The sequence below is a fragment of the Pongo abelii genome, chromosome 2 (assembly GCF_028885655.2).
Source record: "Pongo abelii isolate AG06213 chromosome 2, NHGRI_mPonAbe1-v2.0_pri, whole genome shotgun sequence".
NCBI lineage: Eukaryota > Metazoa > Chordata > Mammalia > Primates > Hominidae > Pongo > Pongo abelii.
Window position 1 is genome coordinate 115,918,297 of NC_085928.1, and position 23,340 is coordinate 115,941,636.

Below are 23,340 nucleotides of genomic sequence, written 5' to 3' on the forward strand. Positions count from 1 at the left end.
TTTGCATAATCTGGAGGCTTGGATTTTAATGAGCATGTAGAGACAAGACATCCAACCTTGGGACAGTGTGAGTAGGGGTCGAAACTGAGTAGCCCCATAAGAATATGACCATACATTCAGAAAAATGGTGAACCAGAAAAAACCTACACACAGGCCCTGGGAAATGATAAAGAATCCCTGTCTTAGCCAGGGTTGGAAAGGAAAAAAGTAACCCCTGAAAGGCTTGTGACTATGGATTTGGCCTTATACAGATTTGGGGTTCAGATTTACACCTGAGTAGTTCTGGAACCTACATCTAAAAAATTAACATAGAAAGTGATCCTAGAATGATGTCTTGGGGCCCCTAAAAGGGAACAAAACTTCTCTGGAAGGACACACCTTTAGCCCAGGTCAAGCTGGATTTCCCAAATTATAAAACACAGAAGGAAATATTCCACCATACGGAAGAGTCAGCAGACATACACACACGCAGACATACACACACGCAGGCACAATCAGGCTATCCCCTTAAAAATGTCACATAGTAGAATTGCTTGATAGAGATGATAAAAATGTTCATAATTGGCCAGGCGTGGTATCTCACACCTGTAATTCCAGCACTTTGGGAGGCTAAGGCAGGCAGATTGCTTGAGCTCAGGAATTTGAGACCAGCCCGGACAACATGGCAAGACCCTGTCTCTACTAAAAATACACAAAAATAGCCGGGTGTGGTGGTGTGCACCTGTGGTCCTAGCTACTTGGGAGGCTGAGGTGGCAGGATCACTTGGATCCCCAGCGGGACCGAGACTGCAGTGAGCCAAGATCGTATCACTGAACTCCAGCCTGGGTGACAGGACCAGACTCTGCTCAAAAAAAAAAAAAAAGTTCATAATAACTAAAGACATAAAATAAGAGATTAAAAACATAAGAAAATAATACAACTTTGAAAAAGAACCAAATAAAATCTCCAGAAATGAAAAATATAGACATTGAGATTAAAATTTCAATGTACGCATCAAATAGCATATTAATACAGTTGGGAAGATAATTAAATGATTGTAAATTTAGATCTAATAAAGTTGCCCAGAACGTAATATAGAGAGATGAAGAGGAGACATAGAAGAAAGAAGGAAGAAAAACATATCTGACATTATTTTCCAGATTATGTTGTTGTCTATTTAGATCATTTTAAAAAATCTACAGAGAGGCTGTTAGAACTAATACGAGAGTTCAACAATATTAGGGGGTACAGCCTCAGTATTCCAAATAGTGTTCCTAGTCACCATCAGCAATCAATTGGAGAAAATAAATTTTTAAAGTTTCCACTTATGATCACAATAAAAACTATGAGAAATTTAGCAATAAATAGAACAAAAGATATGCAAATTTTATATGAAAAAATTATGAAACTGCTGAAAAACATAAAAGAAGACATAAAAGTGGAGCGATGTACCATTTTCATTAATGAAAGTATGAATATTGTAGAGATACAAATTCTTCCCAAATTAACCTATAAGTTCAATGTAATTCCAGTCAAAATCTCAATACTTTTTTTTAATGGAACTTGACAAGATAATCCTAAGACTCATATGGAAAAGTAAAGCAGATCAAGATAAATTAAGGACTAAGGTAGAGAATTTACCATAGTATCTTAAGATATCTTATAAAGCTAAAAATATTATAGTATTGGTGCAGGGGTAGAAAAACTGATTTTGCTACAGAATTGAGACCACAGAAATAGAACAATCCATATTTGGTGACTTGATAAATAATAGAGATGGCATTATAAATCAGTAGGAGAAGGCTGGACGCGGTGGCTCATGTCTGTAATCTCAGCACTTTGGGAGGCCAGCCGAGGTGGGCAGATCACCTGAGGTCAGAAATTCAAGACCAGCCTGGCTGACATGGTGAAAGCCTGTCTCTACTAAAAATACAAAAATTAGCTGGATGTGGTGGCATGCACCTGTAGTCCCAGCTACTCAGGAGGCTGAAGCAGGAGAATTGCTTGAGCCTGGGAGGTGGAGGTTGCAGTGAGCCGAGATCACACCACTATACTCCAGGCTGGGTGATAGAGTGAGACCCTGTCTCAAAAGATAAAATAAAATAAAATAAAATAATCAGTAGGAAAAGGATGGGACTGTTTAATAAATGATGCTGGGAGAATGGTTATCTGCATGGAAGAAAATCAATTTAGATCCCTACCTCACATCATATTCATAAATTAGATGCAGGGGAATTAGACTTAACACCTAAATGTGATAAAGCAAAACTTTAAAGTTTTTAGAATAAAAACAAGCAAAAAAGCTTTAAGATCTTCGGGTTGGGAAGGTCTTCAACAATCCAAAAAGCTTATATCATGAAAGAAAAGATTGCTAAATTATAAATTGTTAAAATTTATAATCTCTGTACAACAAGGGATGTTACAAACTAACTGAACTCACTACCACAAACTGGAAATTGATATTATGATAAGTATTTAACTAGAAATACATGGAATCCAGGCAATATTGAAGATTTACACTTCAATAGGAAAAGAGGGATAGTGATAAAATGATAAAAACACAACCACAACAATGGACAAAGGAAATGACAAGCAAATCACAAGAGGTAATTCAGATGGTTATAAACAAATGAAGAGAAACAGAGTAATGGAAATTAAAGCAACATTGAAATACTATTTTTTACCATAACAGAATAAAAACTAGACTTCTGTGTGTTGACAGGGTTGTGGAACAGTGGGAACTCACAGCTTGTAAGAGTGTGGATTTGGTACAACCATTTTGGGGAGCAATTGAACAATATTTGGTAAATCACAGATATAAACTGTGTACCCTACAACTCAACAATTCCATATATATATATGTCTTCTTAAGAAAGTCTCACACATCTGTACAAGGAAACGTGTATAAGAAAGTTCTTTACAGTACTTTTAGTCATAGGGGAACTGGAATCAACATAAATGTCCATTAATTTTATAAAGTGGATAAAAAAATTGTGGTGTATTCATACAATGAAATACTGTACATGATTAGAATGAATACATATACATGTGTCAATAAATCTCAAACATGATGTTAAGAATAAAAGGAACAAAGAATAAAAAACATGATGTTAAGAATAAAAGAGAATATATAAAGCATAGCCTATTTACATAAAGTTAAAAGAATACAGAAATACTATGTGTTGTTGTTATATACATTAAAAATGTAAAAATGTGTAGAAATGATAAACATCAAATTTGTGATAGTGATTACCTTGGAATGAATATAGTACTATGGGTGGCTCCTGGTTTATCTGTGATGGCACATGATGGGTAAGAATTCATAGTGGAAGCCATCATTTGAATTACTGGTTTAACTCCTTTGTATCTCAGTTTCCCTATCTGTAAAATGGGGATAATAAACATTACATATCACTTAGGGTTACTGTGAGGGTTAAATGATTTAATATATGTAAAACACTAGAACAGTGCCTGGTATACATCAAATGCTATTTAAGTATTCGCTAATATTTTTTTTTGTAAGGAAAAAGAAAACACGATTTGAAACAAATATGGCAAAATGTTAATATTCATTAGAGTTTGGTGGTGGGTGCACAGGTAATCATTTTATTATCCTATACTTAAAGTATATATCCTGAAATATTTTAAAATGTAAACAAATACAATAAAGGTAAATGACAAATCAGGAAAATTGTGACAATAGTACTAATAGACAAAAGGGTAATCTCCTTAATATATAAAGTATGTTTATAAACCATACAAAAAAGCAAACACCTTAATAGAACAATTAAGAGCAAAGGATTTGAACAGGAAATTTCACCAAATAAGAAGTACAACATAAAAAGAAATGTCCAATAAAACAAGAGTGTCCTGTTGGATGAGAAAAGGTCATAGGAATGGAATACCCAGTATTCGCATAGTTAAAGGGAAGCAGTTACTCACATGCAGCTCGTGGAATTGGTTAAAGCCTTTCTCCGAGGATCATTTAGCACCATGTGTCAGAACCTCTAAAAACGTTCATTGACTACACAATTTCATCTCCAGAAATTAGACAAGTTGTTTTAAAACAAGCACGTAAAAGGATATTTATTGTGGCAATGTTTTTAATAGGGAAAAAGGAATGACTATCACAGGGAAATGGCTAAACCAGTTATAGCACATCTGTACAGTGGAATGTGCCACAAATGTAAAAAAAAAAAAAAAAAGAAAAAGAAAAAGAAAATGATGCTGTAGATTGTGTTTAATTGGCATGGAAGGATGTTCACAAGGTATTATGTTTTAAATACAGGTTTATACCTGCATGGAGTGTGGTCCCATTAAAATCATATGCCAAGGTCAAAGAGAATTTGGGGTTCCCCATAAGTTCCCCCAATTCCTGGAAAGCGGCCATTTGCACTCATTGCTCAGAGAACCTCCTGCCAGGAGTTAGGGGAAGTGGGTCACCATGCTCAGAGCCTCCATCTGCCAGATCTCAGTGAGCCTATAAAACATGCAGAGTTGTTTATATCTGAAGGCAGCCCCTGCCTGGGTCTGGAGCTCTTGGCCACTCTCAGCAATCATAATAAATCCTGCTGAAAGTAACAATAATCGCCCTCTCATACGGAGTATCCACTTTACAGCCATTAGCTGTAACTCCTAGAAACCTCCTATGGAGTTATTATTATCCCCATTTTATATATGAGGACACTCAAGGCTCAGAGAGTTGAAGAAACTGGCCCAAGATCACACAGAGGCAGCCCCTGCTCTGGAACCCCGGCCTGGACACCATTCTCTGCATATCTTAAACCATCAAGCTTTGATCACATGGCCTTAGAAAGCCTGGTATAAGCCTGTGGAAGGAAGAGGTCTGTTACCAAAATGTATGTACTTCTCACGCTTAGCTGCACATTAGAATCACCTGGGAAGTTGTTTTTTTGTTTTTTGGTTTTTTTTTAATCCACATACCTGGGCTCCACTCCAGTCCAATGTAACTAGAATCTCTTGGATGCAACCCAAGCATCCATATTTTTAAAGCTCCCTAGGTGATTACAGAGTGCACCAAGTTTGAGAGCTCATGGTCAAAAACAGCACTTGAACTTCGAATCCCAGGAATCTGGTCAAAATGTAGATTCTAATTCAGCAGGTCTGGGGCCTTGCAAGATTCTGCATTTCCAAAGAGCTTCCAGGTGATGCTGTTGATCCCTGAAAATTCTTTTATCATTTCCCCGAAGGGCATTCCCCAAGAGCCTCTCCTGTCTCTTTTTTCCTGAGTCCTAGCTCCACCTGATAACTGCCATCTCACCACCAAAACAGCTGGGAGCCTGCACAAAGTGAGGTGCAGGGCTTTTCCTGAGCTCCATTCCCTAGAAATGAGTGTCGGCACTCATGGGTGTCGGACCCACCCTGGTGCGCCCCAGCAGTGCTGGGGAAGACCAAAAGTGGGGGTCCAAGGGAGGCGCTACCCGGGCCCCACCTGTAGGAGCTCTCAGCAAAGCTTTGCAGGCTGTGCTGCTGAGTGAAGGCTCTAAGCACAGCTGTGTGTGTCTGAGGCTGGGTAGGGAAGGTTCCTGGAAGTCAAGCAGAGCAGCACGGAACAGGCAGGACATGGCGCACGGAAGGCCAAGGCTCAAACATTTGTACATCTATTCAACAGATACTAGAGGACCACCTGTGGGCTGGGCACCATTCCAGGTACAGTAGGGAAATGTCCCTGCCATCACACAGCTTATCTTCTAAACAGAAGAGGCTCGATAAACAAATAGCTGTTAGATGGTGGTGTGAAGCAGAGGAAAACGAAGCAAGGATGGGGGATAAGGAACGTGGTGGGAGGGAGGCACATTTAAAGTTACCAGAACGCCCATGGATCAGGTGGCTCTGAAGGGAGTGAGTTATGCAGCTGGGGAAAGGCATGACCCAGGGAAAGGGAGCAGCAAGTGCAAAGGCCCTAAGGAGGGAACAGCAAGGAACAGGCGTGGCTGGAACAGGAGTGCAACAGGCAATGGGGCTGGGGGTTGGAAAAGTTATGAAAGCAGGTTTGGGTGCTGGGGAGAGAAGCAGGTCTCAAGGCTGTCTCTCCATGTGTGAGGAATGCAAACTGAGGCTGGAGGATTTCAGGGTCCCTCCCTTTCCCAAGACCTGGCTGATGGAGGAGCAGTTCCCTCTGGGCACAAGCACTAAAGGCACCCCTGAAGTCAGGAGGGCTGGGCTGGTGAGTGGTGCCCTGTGTGGCAGTGCTGAGGAGCCCACCCACCTGCCCTCCCGGTGCCTCTCTCTGAGCCAACAGCATCCCGCTGCCTTCCAGCCCACCTCCACAGGGCCTCTTCTGAGCTGATGGTGAGAAGATGGCAATGGGGTGACAAGCAAATGCCTCTCCTTCTAGCACAGAGCCCTGTCAGGGCGGGTGCTCAGACCAGAGTGACCTCCCCACCTGATTGCCAACCCCAGTGAGGTGCCTCAGCCATGCCCATCTTTGACCCCCACCTCCTCACAACTGCTGCAGGCCTGACACTGTTCTCAGGGGTACTCTGGCCCTCTGGCTTTAGCCCTGTCCTCCAAAAGACCCTGAGTGCCTCCTCACTGCCCTCAGGACAGCCCCCCAACTCCTCAGCATGTTCAAGAGGCCCTGCGTACAGGACCCTGACTTCCTGCCATCCACACCGTCACAGAACATTCTCTCCTCTGGGAACCAGGCTCCCATCAATTGGCACACTGCAGGGCAGCTGGCACGGCTCTCTGGTCCACTGCACCAAGGGATCCTTGACCACAGGGTTCTGCCAGCCAAGGCTGGGCAGCTTGGGACTCATAAGTCAATGAACTGGGCAGAGCTCAGCCTCTGCCCACTCAGGAATGTTTCCAGAAGAGAGAGGAAGTTTCCCTAAATTCTGAAGAGCAGCACTAGGTTCCTCTCCTCATTCTCAAACTTAATAGCTACATGACCCTAGACAAGTTACTTAACCTCTCAGTGCCTCAGTTTCCTTACCTATAAACTGCAGGCAATGATACTTCCTCATGGGGTTGTTGGATGAATCAAAAGAAACATGTGCAAAGTGTTGTGACCAGCACTTGGCACGTAGCCCTCGGGAAGCAGTGGCTGCTGATTATCACAGTGGGCAGAGTCCAGCAGGTAGATGAGGAGGAAGGGCCTCCTGAGGAGCAGGAACAGCAAGGACAGAGGCCCTGGGTCAGGGGAGCCATGAGCATCGTGTTGATGCGTAGATTTGGCATGTGATGGGTGAAAGCCCTTCCTGTGGACACACGGATCAGAAGTCTTGTGCTAGTTCATGTCACTGTCCATCGCAGGTGTCCCCTAGAGCTATGAGTCTCTGTGGAGACTGCGAAGGGCCCAGGCCATTCCCAAAGGCCAAGCTGGTGTGCCTGGTATGCTTGGTGAGCAGCTGCAAGGGCTGGGAGAGCAGGCTGGAGAAGAGAGCTGTCCCCAAGGGGCTGGGCCATGGCCCAGCAAACCCCTACTGGGAGCCTGGGCGCAGTCAGAGCTGGCAGCCCTGGAGGGAGCCCCTGCCACAGCAAGAGTCAGGAGTCAGGTGCCCCTGCTGGCCAGGGGGTCTTTCCATCCCAAACAATTCCTGCTCCCTCCTCAGGTCTTCACAGGGATCTTCACAGCAGAGATGACCTTCAAGATCATTGCCCTCGACCCCTACTACTACTTCCAACAGGGCTGGAACATCTTCGACAGCATCATCGTCATCCTTAGCCTCATGGAGCTGGGCCTGTCCCGCATGAGCAACTTGTCGGTGCTGCGCTCCTTCCGCCTGGTACCTGGCTGGACCCACTGCATGGGGGATGGTGGGGGTGGTGGAGGGCTCGGCACAACCCAATCTGAGGTCATCACTTGGTCATCCCTACTTTGATCTGTCATGCCTTCACCCAGCAGCCATTTGCTAGGTACCCCTGGATGCCTGGCCCAGTGCTGGTGGTGTGGGGGGTACAGAGGCAGGCAAGGCAGGAGACATTCGTCCAGAGGAGCAATTGTGGTGGCCATCCTGATGATTTGCAAAGCCCTTTGTGGTCCACAGTGACCCCTTTAGCCCTCACAGGATCCAGGAGTGGGGCTGGTATTACTACATTTCCATTTCACAGATGAGGAGACTCAGAGAGATGAGACGAATTTCCCACAGCCACATGGCAGATAGCAGAGGGAGCTGGGCTGCTAACTGCTCATCCGAGGTTCTGCCTGCTGGTTTCTGAATCAGCATCTTTAAAATATTAATGCACACACAAATCACCTGGGGATCCTGTTAAAATGCAGATGCTGATTCAGTCGGTCTGAGGTGATGTCAAAGCTGCTGGTCTGTGGACCACACTTGGAGCTTGAAATGCTTGAGAGGTCCAGACATGGGGTGGGAGGTATAGTCAGGGAAGGCTTCCTGGAGGAGGTCCTGAGCACCGTGGGTTGCTGCACATACAGTGGATGGGAGTGGAGTGGGGGGAGTGTGTAGGAAGGCAGGACGGTGGGGGCAGGAGGGAAAGCCAAGGCTGTGGGTTCTAATCCTGACTCAACTGCTATGAACCAAGGGACTTAGACAAGTTACTCCACCTGTGAGGGTTGGCAGCTTCTTTTGTCAAATGAGGTAATACCGGTGCCAACCTCATGTGGTTATTGGGAGTTCTGATTGAGTTCATCCATTCTAAGCACAAGGCCTGGCACATAGACATTCAGTAAGTGTTAAGCACCTTCCCCCCTTTCTCTGTGATGACTGAGAGGCAGAGGTGATGAGTCAGAGATGGTTTGAGCTGTCCCAAAGGATACCTGATAAGGACAGGTGTGAAAGAGCAAGGACACTCCCTGTTGGGAGAATCTAGTGGGCAGTTCCTGAAAGTGAGGCCAAGTCAGAGAGGAGGCTGGTGTGGGGACAAAGAGAAGGGCTGAGTTGGGGAGGTGAGGCTGGAGCTGTTGACCTGACTCCCGGAGCAGTGCCCAGTGAAGCTGCCCTCAGGCTATGGAGAGAAACAGTAGTGGGTTCTCTGGGAGAAATAGGGGGGAAAATAGGTGTCAGTGCCCTCCAAGGGCTCCCTGGGCTTTCAGGTAGGAGCTAGAGAGAGTGAGGGTGCCCATGGGCAGCAGGAGCCAGAGCCCCTCACAAGGTCCTCTCCTCTTCCTCCTTCCCCAGCTGCGGGTCTTCAAGCTGGCCAAATCGTGGCCCACCCTGAACACACTCATCAAGATCATCGGGAACTCAGTGGGGGCACTGGGGAACCTGACACTGGTGCTAGCCATCATCGTGTTCATCTTTGCTGTGGTGGGCATGCAGCTCTTTGGCAAGAACTACTCAGAGCTGAGGGACAGCGACTCAGGCCTGCTGCCTCGCTGGCACATGATGGACTTCTTTCATGCCTTCCTCATCATCTTCCGCATCCTCTGTGGAGAGTGGATCGAGACCATGTGGGACTGCATGGAGGTGTCTGGGCAGTCATTATGCCTGCTGGTCTTCTTGCTTGTTATGGTCATTGGCAACCTTGTGGTAAGTTGGCCAAGGGCCTCACACACACACACACACCATCCACTCATCTACCCATCCAATTATCCATTTACTTACCCTTCTATCAATCCATCTACCCATCCATCCATCTGTCCATTCATTTACCCACATTTCCATCTAACTACTCACTCATTTATTTCCTCCACCCCCCCCATGCACTCACTTACCCATCCATCTATGTACTTATCAACAAACCATCTATTCAATGTACCCATTTATCTTGCACATATATGCTCATACAGCCATCTATCTATTGATCATCCACTTATCAATCACCCACCCACCAATCAACACACCCAACCATCTGTTCACCACTCCAGCAATCAGAAGGATCAGTAGATCCTTCTCCAGTTACCAAGCCACCCATCCATTTATCCACTCATTCACCTTGTCATTCATCCATCAACCCCCTTTTACTCATTCACTCATCCTTTCATTAGTCTGCTTATCAGTCACCTATTCATCAACCCCTATTCACACACTTATGCATCCATATGCCCATTCATCTATGTACCCACCCATTCACTTACACAACCATCCATCCCTCCCTTCATCCATCACCCATCTGTCCACTCACCTAACTATTCACTCCTCTACTCATTCATCCACCTCCTATCTATCAACTCACCATTCACTCATTCACCAATTCCATCTATCTACTCATCTATCTATCCAGCTGTCTGCTTACTCACTCATTGACCCATCCATCCATTCACTCACTCTTCACCGCATTTTTTTTTTTTTTTGAGACTGAGTTTCACTCTTGTCGCCCAGGCTAGAGTGCAATGGTGCCATCTCGACTCACTGCAACCTCTGCCTCACAGGTTCAAGTGATTCTCCTGCCTCAGCCTCCCGAGTAGCTAGGATCACAGGCATGCACCATGCCTGACTAATTTTTTGTATTTTTAGTAGAGACAGGGTTTCACCATGTTGGCCGGTCTGGTCTCAAACTCCCGACGTCAGGTGATCCACCCACCTCTGCCTCCCAAAGTGCTGGGATTACAGGTGTGAGCCACTGTGCCTGGCCTCTTCACTGCATTTTGCTCATTAATTCATTTACCCACTTACTTACCTATTTATTCATTATTTACTCATTTTGTTTTCATTCATTTACTTATCTGTTCATCTACCCATTATTTTACTGTCATACACTATCAATGAATTATCACATGGTTTTTCAATTTATCTTAAACATTTTCTAAGCCCTTGTTGCATGGAAAACATTGTGCCACATGCTGTTGGGCATACAGAGGCAAATGAGGTCTAACGCCAGCCCTGACATCACTCACAAGCTTAAGAGATTATTGGGGAGGTGGAGAGTTCAAACAGGCCTGAAATAACTCTCAGACTAGTCAGAGTGATCAGAACCATTAAGGAGGAGACCATGGTACTCTTCCCATTCAGCTAGGAAAATCAAGGAAATCTTCCTGGAAAGATTTTGGAGCTGACCTGATAAACAGGCAATGCTGAAGAGGGAAGGAGCAGGATGAGCAAAGCACAGGTGCAGACAGGTGGTGGTCCAGGTTAAGGTGGGGCCCATAGGAGCTTTATATGTCACCCTGAGTAGCGTGGTAGGAGTCTCTGCTGTCCCATCATGAGGGGCCCACACCTTTGCTCCTGTGGGTACCTGTCTGTCCTTGGGCAGGTGCATCTTGTCTTGTGTCTTTACAATGTGGAGAATTCTGGAACTGAGAAAAGCCAAAACTTAAATACCAGAGAAGGCGCCTTAGGAAGAGGCAAGGTTGGGGTCAGTCAGTGGTTCAGGCAGCAATCCATGTCCACTGTGGACATGAAGCCACCTTGCTGGGTACACTGTTGGCCCACACATGCTCAAGAAGCATGCCTGCATTGTCTGGCTCCCACCTGTATCTGTATGTCTCTGTCATGGGCAGTGCAGTCACATCAGTTCACAGAGAGGTTTTACATTCACTTTTTCAGGCTGCTGTGGGGCAAGTACTATGGGCTATAGATTCCAGAGCCTTTCCCCAAACCTGTCTGCTCTCTTCTCCCATGTGCCTTATCCAGGCCAGGACAGGACAGGCCAATTTGGAAGCAGTCCGCCACCAGCCCATGAACCCAGAGGCCAGAGGAGTGCAGAGCCCAGAGAGAGAGGAGCCAGGGCATCAGTGCACAGTGCCACTAGAACCCTGCTCTTTGGCTGGCCCCCAACTCCCCCTTATGTCCCCCCAAACTAGCTATCCCTTGGGGTGGAGGGTTGCTCAGCCCATCCCAACCCCAGGGCCTGCCAGACTGTCTATTCTGGGGAGAATGAGAATTGCCAAGCACTCAGCCCAGGGCCAGGCTGAGCCACCCCTCACACACGGAGCCCTGCAATTTCCCAGCAGATCTGCCTGGGGATGAGAAAATTAGAGGCTGCTGGAGGAGGGAGCTAATGCCAGCCCACGCAGCGCCCTCCCCGGCCACCTAAGGAATTGGGCCGCTGCCGGGCGTGGGAGGAAGCAAGATTGCCATTGAAATGGGAAGTGATGATCAGGCAGGGCTGGGAGCAGCAGCAGCACGATTGATGGGGAAAGCACTGGAAGAAGCTGAACTTCTGAAGCCAGCGACAGGGAGGGCCCTAGACTCCTGTGTGGGTGGGCATGGCTGCCCAGGTACCCACACCCCCCACCCTACTCCCAGCCTAGGCCCAGAACTCCTGGAGGTTGGGGGATGCAGGGCCTGGTGTGAGTGAGGCTGTGGGGGAAGGATCCAGTTGCCATCCTTCCTGGGAATGGAGGTGGCCATGCCTGGGTCCTTGTGGACAAAGGCCAGGGGCCAGGCCCGAGGTTGGTGTAGATAGCAGCTCAAAATGGTATCACATGCCCTACCCCCTAGTGATGACAAAGAAAGCTACCAAGTGTCAAAAGTGATCATCTCTCTGTAGATATAGTATGGGAGAGCCTACCTCTTCACCTTCTGTACTGTCCACATGAATATGTATTACTTTTAAGCCAAAGGCATGTTTCTGAGGCCGCTTTTATCAGAATTCTCATTCCCAGCTTGCTGATAGGTATGGGGTCCCTGGTAGAGGTGTGTTTTAGAGGCTCTTGAGGAACCAGAACAGAGTCTCGAGTGGATTTCCAAAAAGAACTGTGCACCCCCCCTCACACTCCACCCTGCCATAAAGGCGCTGGGAGGGAGGAGACACCAAGCCCATGGTGGCCTGGCGGCCTGGTGAGCCATGGGCCAGTCTGACCCATGCATGTGGGAATCAGCCCACCGCCATCTTAACTGACCCTCCATGAGACTGGGAAATGGTCACAAGCCCAGCTGCTTGTCACACAGCAAAGGCCTTCTTTTTAAACAAAAGCTAAAGCTTCACACTTTTGTAGGAGGGCTTAACAACAAGCAATTCTCCAGAACTATCCAAAGGCAGAGGGTTATGCAAACCCCCTTAAGAAGTCTCAAGTCCCTAAGCCCTGATGATAGACCTCAATAAAATACTGCGCCCTGTGGAACCTCCAACACTGCACCCTCCCCTGGCTCCCTGCAGCATAGCAGCCCTTGACCTTCACACAGCACCCTTCCTAGCACCCCTCACAGCCTAGACACGGTCAGCTCTCCATGGCCTGACCCCATGGTTAGTCCAAGTGCCTGAGGGCTGCCTGTGCCTTCCTGACCTCTTTTCCAGCTATTGCACCTTTCTCTGCCCAGTCCCAGTGTCACTCACCTGGAAAGTGTGGCAGACCTGGGCCTCAGGTGGTGTGTGCCCTACAGCAGCAGCTCCAGGCCTCTGAGCACCAAGCTGGCTTCAGTGGGGAGCTCAGAGGCAGGTCACTGCTCCTCCTCTTTCCAGCAAAGTCCCAAAAGCTCTGTGTGGCTTCTCGGTGGGATTCTGTCTTGTCCCTGGACCCACACTTCCCAGGAAGGAGACCTGTGCCCATCCTGACCCCTCTGCCCCTCACTACTCCTAAGGCAGCAGGAGGAGGTAAAGGGAGAATAAGGCTTGTGTGTAGAAGCTGCTGGTGCCAAGACAGGGCTCAATGTGTGTGACTTTGGGCTAGCCCCTCGCTTTGACACTGAATGCACACATAGTTCTCCCATTGAACCTGAGCCAGGACACGACATCCTCAATTCAGACTGTGTCTGGGCCCTTGGAAAGAGGGCTTCGAGTTTGTATTTTCTTTTATAGCCAAACCTTCCATATTCAATAAAATGAGGGGTTAGGATGAGGGCTCAGGGCCCTGGATTCGAGCCTCGGAGCTGTTTGTCACAGGCAGTCTTAAAAGTCTCTGGGCCTCAGTTTCCCCATCATAGAACTGGGACTGGGTGGCTTGGCATGGTGCAGTGCCTTGGTGAGCCTGACCCACTATCTCGACAGGTCCTGAATCTCTTCCTGGCCTTGCTGCTCAGCTCCTTCAGTGCAGACAACCTCACAGCCCCTGATGAGGACAGAGAGCTGAACAACCTCCAGCTGGCCCTGGCCCGCATCCAGAGGGGACTGCGCTTTGTCAAGCGGACCACCTGGGATTTCTGCTGTGGTCTCCTGCGGCAGCGGCCTCAGAAGCCTGCAGCCCTTGCCGCTCAGGGCCAGCTGCCCAGCTGCATTGCCACCCCCTACTCCCCACCACCCCCAGAGACGGAGAAGGCGCCTCCCACCCGCAAGGAAACACGGTTTGAGGAAAGCAAGCAACCGGGCCAGGGCACCCCTGGGGATCCAGAGCCCGTGTGTGTGCCCATCGCTGTGGCCGAGTCAGACACAGATGACCAAGAAGAGGATGAGGAGAACAGCCTGGGCACGGAGGAGTCCAGCAAGCAGGTGGGCCCTCACCCCTGCATGTATGAGGCACCTACATATACAGAGCCCAGAGCTCTGCTGTCCGGGCCACCCAGCCTCACTCAAAGCAGCTTCCCCTGCCAGACTACCTTGGCAGTGGGTAGGGGTAGAAGGTAGGCCAACCCCACAACAGCCAGCCTCTCAGAGGGGTGCTGAGACCAGCTCTCAACCCTCTCTTCCTAACTCAGTCCAGAAGCTGACCTGCGGAGGGGCTGCTATCCACCACTCATGCCCTGGCTGGGCATAGGGAGCTCATTGTACAGACAGGGAAACGGAGGCATGGCAAGAGAGACTTGCTAGGTGTTCCTCATGAGTTTAGAACAGAGCCTCTAGCCCCCAGTTCCCACACTGACCATTGTCCCCGCTCCAGGACTGGCAAGGTAGAGCGTCTTGGCGAAAGAGAAGTATGGTTTTCTGACCTCCAGACTGCCCCTTCCCCTCCTCCCACACCCAGGGCTCATTCTGAGATTTAAAAATAAGCATCCCTAAGACTGAGGTGTCAGGGACAGCTCTATCTTATCTCCCAACCTGTTATTTTTAACACTTGGGACCAGAGTCTGCACAAAGCAGGCAGGGCCTACCCCTCCCCTCCCCTCCGTTTTCCCTTGGCCTGGGCCAGGCTCAGATGGCTTCTCCTCAGGGCTTTAGGTCAAGCCCCCAGGAGTGTTCTCCCTGTTGAGTCAGGCCCATTTTGGCTGCTTCCTCTGAGCCTGCAGTGGGTGGGCCTGGCTGTGGAGAGCAACCGCTCCCCATGTGTGGAACTTGATCTAAGGCTCTGGGCTTGGTTTCACGTCCTCCTGCCTCCCTGTGGTCCCAGAGGCCACCCTTTCAAGTCAGGTTTCGGGGCAGTGGCAATGTCTGCTCAGGGAGAGGGAGTGTTGGTGTTGCCAGGACCACAGTTTCCAATGATCTCCAGCACAGGAGGGGAATTCCAGCTGTTCTCCTTTCCCTTCTCTGTTCCTTCTCTTGAGCCCATTGACTCTGGCTCCCGGGTGTGTGTGTGTGTGTGTGTGTGTGTGTGTGTGTGTGTGTGTGTGTGTGTGTGTGTGTGTGTGTGTGTGTGTGTGTGTGTGTGCGCGCGCGTGCACACACAAGCTGGGAGTGCCATGGGGATTCATGAGGGAAGTCAGTGTGACCTTCCTAAGTACAGTGGCCAGCATTTGTGAGGTGGGCATCATGACCCAGCTGCACCCTTCCAGGGAGTCTGGGGAGGGGGAGTTATGCCAGGCTGGCCAGGGGCTTCCTCTGTCTCTAGGCCCTTTGTCTGGACCTACCAAGAGCCTCCCACCTGCCTGCTCAGGTCCCCTGAGGGAGGGGTCTTCAGTGAGATGGAGGCCCCATGAAGACAGCTGGAGGCAGTGCCTCAGATGCATGGGCAGGGTCTGAAACCCCCAGGGTCAGGGCCCTGGAGACCCTCTGGCTGGGTGTGTGGACTCAGCTCATAGGCTGGGGTCTTTTCAGCAGGAATCCCAGCCTGTGTCCGGTGGCCCAGAGGCCCCTCCGGATTCCAGGACCTGGAGCCAGGTGTCAGCAACTGCCTCCTCTGAGGCTGAGGCCAGTGCATCTCAGGCTGACCGGCGGCAGCAGCGGAAAGCGGAACCCCAGGCCCCAGGGTGCGGTGAGGTAATGCATGCCTTTGTCCCTGAAGCCAGCTGGGTGCTGCTGCTTGGGTCAGAGCCAGGCTGTGAGAGGTGCACGCCAGCATTTGCTGTTGGGAGCCACAGCCACTGTCACAGGCAGCGTGGAAGACCAGTCTGCAGAGGGGAGGGTGGGCATCCCTGTCCTGACAGGGGAGAGATGGTACAGGGTCCAGGGCCAACGGGAAATTCTGGAAATTCTGGTCCCAAACTCTGATGCAGGACTAACCCAATACCTCCATGTGTTCACCCTCTCCACATACTCCATCCCTGTGTTTTGGTCCTGTTTGGCAAATGTTTGTCCTGTGAATCTCCCCATCCAAAGAAGACTTCAGGAGGCTGGGCACGGTGGCTCACGCCTATAATTTTAATGCTTTAGGAGGCCGAGGCAGGTGGATCACTTGAGGTCAGGAGTTCGAGATCAGCCTGGCCAACATGGTGAACAGGTTACCCGCCTGATTCTGTAAGCACTGGAGTTCGCAACCCCTGAGCAAAAGGCTTGTGGCATTGCTGACTAAGCTGCCCAGCCTCACTCACATCTAGCCCACGGAAGGTGGAGGCCACGTGTTCAGAGTGCTTGGTGGCCACTGTCCTGCAGCCTGACCTCACTGTATCCAGCACTTCTGCCTCTTCCTCTTTTGTGAGATGGGCCCATGTGAGCTTTGCAAGCATGGTCAGTTTTTGGAGCACAAGGGCGTACTGGAGTCATCTTCCTGACTGTGCAGATCATGGTTCTCCCCCTGATGGTCTGAGCTGTGAAGACATGTGGGGACAGGAGGACACAGGAGAGAGGCAGAAGGCCATGGGAGAGAAGTGGCTCTGTCATACGGATGCTAACCTTTGAATGAATTTTATAAGTCTTCCTTTCTTCAAATCAGTTCATGGGGGAGCCTATATAAGGGAGACACAGGCTGGGGTTTTCCCGGGAAAGGGACTCCCTCATCTCACCTGCAGTAGGACCTGAGAACGTGTCCTCTCACATGACAGCCCCATGGACTTCAGACAGCTCCAGTGTTTGGAAAGAAAAAATAAGCATGCTGCTCTCCTCTGGCTTGCCCCTTTCATCACCCAACTCCTTTCGTCCCCCAACTGAGCTGGGAGGAGGGGGGAAGGAACCCTCAAAGCCACGGGGGACCACGAAAGCCTGAGCCTCACCTCTCTGGCCAAGGATCCACCTTCTCTGAGCAGTAGGCTCTGTTTTCCCTCCAGAATCCACCCCTTTCCCATCACAGATCTCAAAAATGGAAAAGAAGCCCCTGAGACATCAGCAGATTGATTCATCAAAGGAAAAGAAAAGAAAGAAGGCAGCCATAGGAGCATAGCCATGCCCAAGAATTCAGACAAACCCCTCTCTAAATGGAGCCTGAGCCTGAGATGATGTGAGGTGGGGGCAGCGGAGATAGGGGCTTTGGACCTGACCTGATGCAAACGATGGATTTTCTTCCTTCACTGACACTCCTCCCCTGATGTACCCATCTTTATGTCCCGTTCCCTAGAAGCAGAGGGATTCCTGTGCAAATGACTTATTGAGGGGTGTTCTCAGGAGAAACCCATGAGAAAGTACGAGAAACAGGATGAAGCAAAGAAGGAAGCTACGGAACGGCTTTCCAGCTGGAGTCAGCCTCATCCTGTCCCAAGTAGAGCTCTGGGGCATGAATTGCACCACAGCATTGTCCCAACTCAAGGCTAGGGGCTGGCCTTCTGTGTTCCTGTATCAGTGGCTGCTGGGCACCGGCCACCCCTCGGGATGGCAGTCCCCCAGCTGAAGATGATTTTCTGGAGGAGGGCCAGCTAAGCAGCTAGCATTCAGTGTCTGGGAATGGGTGCGCTGGTCTTATGCAGTGGGATTGGGCAGAGTACCCACAGTGGCCCCTGTAACACCCCTTTACACCCATACTCACAAGTGACACACACAGACACTCACAAGGGCACACCTGCATGCACATGCCTCTCTGTAGCCTCCCTATAATCAAGTTATTGAGGTCAGGGCAGCAGACTTGCAAGGACAGGAAGTGGAGGGCTCCATCACCTTCTCAGTCTCCAGGCTCTGTCCAGCACACCAGAACCCACGGGAACCGCACAAAATGTGTGGGTGGGGTTGCTGGCGTGTTCTCTGCGATCTGACCTTGCTGCCTGTGTGTTGCCTGGGATCCTGGTTCTGACTCTGTTCTGGATGTGACATGCCTGTTTCCACTGTGTGTGCCACACCACCACGATGTGTCCATGTTGCTACCCCATGTCTGTTTCGCTCCCAGCTAGATGCAGTCCCCATCCCCAGTGGCCTCCCAGAGCCCTTTCACAGCCCCCACACCCCAGTCTTAGACTCCAGCAGACCAGAATCACAGACCCGGGAACCCCGAGGTCCAGCCTTGGCCCAGCCCTGACCGGCAAAAGGTGGCTCTGTGCAGGTCCCAGGGTGCGTCATGAAGATGCTGCCTCCCTTCAGGGAGCCCCAAGCTCCTGCAGACTCTGGGCTCGAGGCCAAAGGCTGCTACTCAGCCCACACTCACACCCTTTCCCACCCTGTCCCACATCCCTGTCCATAGACCCCAGAGGACAGTTGCTCCGAGGGCAGCACAGCAGACATGACCAACACCGCTGAGCTCCTGGAGCAGATCCCCGACCTCGGCCAGGATGTCAAGGATCCAGAGGACTGCTTCACCGAAGGTAATGACCCGGGCAGCCCTCTGCCCTAGCCTTAGTTCCACCCAGAGGGGACAGGAGGACCAGCAGCTCCTTGGAGCCCAGGGCCACGTGGCACCAACACCCTGCCTTAGATATCTGCCCACCTCCTCCATTCCTCTGCGACCCTGGGGGTTCCTCCATCTGCCTGACATGTCTGCCCATGGAGTGCTGGGCTGGACAGGTGCACCAAGGACTGGAGACACTGTGTTTGTGGTGTGTTAGCACCACTGTATGCCCAACAGCAGTAGGGTCTGGGTCTAATTCGCTCCTGTACCACCAGGCCCTGGCACGGTGCCTGACATAGTAGGCCCTCTGTAAATCCTTGAAGCAGGGATGACATGTGGCCATGTTGATTGGCATCTATAGCTTTTATGGATTGGTGGTATATTTGGAGGGTAGCTGGGGATAAAATTAGAGCTTGGCCGGGCGCGGTGGCTCACACCTGTAATCCCCACTTTGTGAGGCTAAGGCGGGTGGATCACCAGAGGTCAGGAGTTCGAAACCAGCCTGGCCAACATAGTGAAACCCCATCTCTACTAAAAACACAAAAAATTAGTTGGGCGCACTGGCGGGCACCTGTAATCCCAGCTACTCAGGAGGCTGAGGCAGGAGAATCTCTTGAACCTGGGAGGCGGAGGTTGCAGTGAGCCAAGATTGCACCATTGCATTCCAGACTGGGCAACAAGAGTGAAACATCTCAAAAAAAGAGAAAAACAAAATAAGAGCTTGCCCTCCATGTGACACATCCATGGGGGCTCTCATTGAGGGACCTGCCCTTCCCAAGGCTCAGAAACCACAAACATGGAGAAGACCCAGGGAATGCCCAGGAGTTCCTACCATTTTCCCCGGGGAACAGTTTCCCAGATGAGCAGCGGACAAGCTGGAACCTATCCCAGCCCAGCCTTGTCCCTGCCCATACCCACCAGGCTGTTCACCCACTCGCTGGGTGCTCAGTCCATCCATGCTCCTCACAGAGTGCCCGCAGAGCATGCAGCCCCCATGGGCGGTGCCCACGGCCCTCGCTCACACGGCCCTGCTCACCATATTGCCCTGTTCGCCACCTCCATCATCGTAGCTCTTTCTCTCAGTCATCTCTTCAACCATCCAACCTTCTGCCATTAGATGTGGGCATTCACAGGCCTTGAGCTGGGCCTGACCCTCACTCTTTCCCATAGGCTGTGTCCGGCGCTGTCCCTGCTGTGCAGTGGACACCACACAGGCCCCAGGGAAGGTCTGGTGGCAGTTGCGCAAGACCTGCTACCACATCGTGGAGCACAGCTGGTTCGAGACATTCATCATCTTCATGATCTTACTCAGCAGTGGAGCGCTGGTACCCTCCTGGGGATGCAGGGTTGTGACAGGGACGGCTGGAGGAGGAGGGGAGGGCAGGGAAAGGAGGTCTCCAGCTGGAAAGTCAGGTCAGAAACTGGGGCAGAGCCTCTGCTGAAAATGTGCTTCCCAGACCCCCAGAGCAGGGAACAGCTCACAAACTCTCAACACCCACAGCACATATGGAGGCCAGAGCAGGAAGGGCTCGCAGAGGGCATGTGTCCAGGCCTTCGTCTTTGTTCCACAAAAGGGAAATTATTTGCCCCAGATCACCAGCCTCCTACACCAGAGCTCTGGTGACACACCCACCTGCACACAGCATCAGTGTTCTGTCAAGCTGTCACAGTGCAGTTAACCATGCTGGCTCATAGTACAGTGCTGGCTCCGCTGAGTCCATGTCTTCAGGCTAGAGGCTGTGCCCTGTAGTTCACGCATGATGATGCTTAATCCCCATGACAACTCTTTGTAGAAACATTAAGTAACTTGCTCAAGGTCCCACCACTCAGGAACCACAGATCTGGCATTTGAACCCAAGCAGTCAGATTCCAGAGTCCTTTGCCTTGACTTCTCATTTGTTCGGTCAGTCTTCTAAGCCCTCCTTGTATCTAGCTCTGTGTATTCAGCCATGTGGGAGCTACAGGAGGAGGCCCCAGCCCTGGCCTCAGGAACACCCAGTCAGGGTGATAAGAGGCCGGAAGGGGTGGAGCAATCAGGGTAGTATCCCTGGAGGAAGCAGATAGAGTTGGACTGTGGAGAACAGGGAGGTGTTGAAGCCAGGAGGAGCAGTGAGGCCCTCCAGGGTTGCCCCATCTGGCTCCCAGGCATGCTGCTCTAATCTCTCCAAGCACTTCTAGGAAGAGATGGAACAGCCCTGGAGGGGGTTCTGGAAGGGGCTGGTGAAGCAGGGAGAGGGGTGATTAAGAAGGCAGAAGATGGCCGGGCACAGTGGCTCACACCTGTAATCCCAGCACTTTGGGAGGCCGAGGCAGGTGGATCACCTGAGGTCAGGAGTTCGAGACCAGCTTGGCCAACATGGCAAAACCCCATCTCTACTAAAACTACAACAATTAGCTGAGTGTGGTGGCACTCACCTGTAATCCAAGCTACTTGGGAGGTTGAGGCATGAGAATCACTTGAACTCGGGAGGCAGAGGTTGCAGTGAGCCAAGGTCATGCCACTGTACTCCAGCCTGGGGGATACAGTGAGACTCTGTCTAAAAAAAGAAAAAAAAAGACATGGAAACTTTACTGGACCAGAGGAAGTAAGAGCCTGTGGAAACTTTGCTGGACCAGGGAAAGTAAGAGCCTGTATTGCTGGGGAGGTGAGAACCCCATAGATGAGCAACTAACAGAGAATGCTTTAGACTGCAGAGTGAGAGGCACATCCAAGGCTATGTGCCTCCATTCCGTGCTGCCTCCTCCTGTGGAGTTAGACCATGGGGAGGCACTGTGGCTGTCACTTTGAAGCCTCTGGGCCTCCCACCCCACCCGATGCTGCCTCACCCCTGTTCCAGAATGGGCCTGGAGCCATCACTTGCAGCCCGCCTGCTGTTTTACCATTGGCAGCTAGAGCCAAATCTCTGTAGGCTTCAGAGAAAGATGGTTTGACAATATGTTAACGAGTTTTGTTTTTAAACAGCCACAAACAAGGGCAGCCAGAGCCATTTCGTCTGGGCTGTGGAGGGAAAGCCCAGCTTGGCATAAGTGAGGAGGAGTTTTGGCAAGCATCTGGTGAATCTAATCAGGGTAGACAGCCAAGCTCTGTTGTTAAAAAACCACGTCAATGATATATTGAGAAAAAGAGAAATCTGAGTGTGTTATTTAAAGTAGTAAACTTGTTTAACAGAAAGCAAACTATATCCTTTCCAAATTGCTGAGGGAAATTTTTTTTTTAAAAAAAGAAAAAACAGAGATCTCACAGCAAAAGGTAGAAGAAAAAAGAAGCAACAAGAAAACATAAAATCAGAAAACAAAATAATATAATAGAGGCAAGATCAAACACATGTTTTAATAATAAATGTAACTGGATAAAATTCATCTTTTAAAAGGAAAGGACTCAGGAGGGATCAAAAAAAAACCTTGAGCCATGTGCTTTCAAATGACAAACCTAAAACAATGCAACTCAGAAATATTAAAAGCCACCAGGCATGGTGGCTCGCGCCTGTAATTTCAGCACTTTGGGAGGCTAAGGCAGGAGGGTGGCTTGAGCCCAGGAGTTCAAGACCAGCCTAAGCAACATAGTTAAGACCCCACCTCTACAAAAACATTTTTAAAAATTAGCTGGGCATGGTGGCATATGCCTGTGGTCCCAGCTACTCAGGAGGCTGAGGGGAGAGGATCGCTTGAGCCTGAGAGGTCAAGGCTGCAGTAAGCCCTGTTCATACCAATGCCTTCCAGCCTGGGTAACCGAGCAAGACCTTGTCTAAAAAATATATATATATATATATATATATACACACACACACATACACACACACACAAATATATATATAAAATATATGTGTATATATTATATATGTATATATTATATATTATATATTATATGTACATATATTATATGTATATATTATATGTACATATATTATATGTATATATTATATATTATATGTACATATATTATATATTATATGTATACATTGTATAATATATGTATACATTATATAATATATGTATAGATTATATAATATATGTACATACATTATATAATATATGTATATATTACATATTATATGTACATACATTATATATAATATATGTATATATTATATATTATATGTACATACATTATATATATGTATGTATTATATATTATATGTACATACATTATATATAATACATGTATATATTATATGTACATACATTATATATGTATATATTATATGTGCATACATTATATATAATATGTGTATATATTATATGTACATACATTATATATAATATGTGTATATATTATATGTACATACATTATATATAATATGTGTATATATTATATGTACATACATTATAATATGTGTATATATTATATGTACATACATTATATATAATATGTGTATATATTATATGTACATACATTATATATAATATGTGTATATATTATATATACATACATTATATATAATATGTGTATATATTATATGTACATACATTATATATAATATGTGTATATATTATATGTACATACATTATATATAATATGTGTATATATTATATATTATATGTACATACGTTATATATAATACGTGTATATATTATATATTATATGTACATACGTTATATATAATACATGTATATATTATATATTATATGTACATACGTTATATATAATATATGTATATATTATATATTATATGTACATACGTTATATATAATATATGTATATATTATATATTATATGTACATACGTTATATATAATATATGTATATATTATATATTATATGTACATACGTTATATATAAT

General features: G+C 48.2%; 1 protein-coding gene across 1 annotated transcript in view; it reads left to right on the forward strand.

Annotated features, from left to right (window-relative positions):
• Positions 1–23,340, forward strand: part of SCN5A (sodium voltage-gated channel alpha subunit 5) — a 103,118-nt gene that overhangs the window by 54,820 nt on the left and 24,958 nt on the right. The window contains exons 15-20 of the mRNA XM_054552283.2: positions 7,558–7,731; positions 9,088–9,438; positions 13,778–14,215; positions 15,695–15,856; positions 18,417–18,537; positions 19,731–19,885. Coding sequence (XP_054408258.2) covers positions 7,558–7,731; positions 9,088–9,438; positions 13,778–14,215; positions 15,695–15,856; positions 18,417–18,537; positions 19,731–19,885 — 1,401 coding nt within the window. The remainder of the gene's footprint in view (positions 1–7,557; positions 7,732–9,087; positions 9,439–13,777; positions 14,216–15,694; positions 15,857–18,416; positions 18,538–19,730; positions 19,886–23,340) is intronic.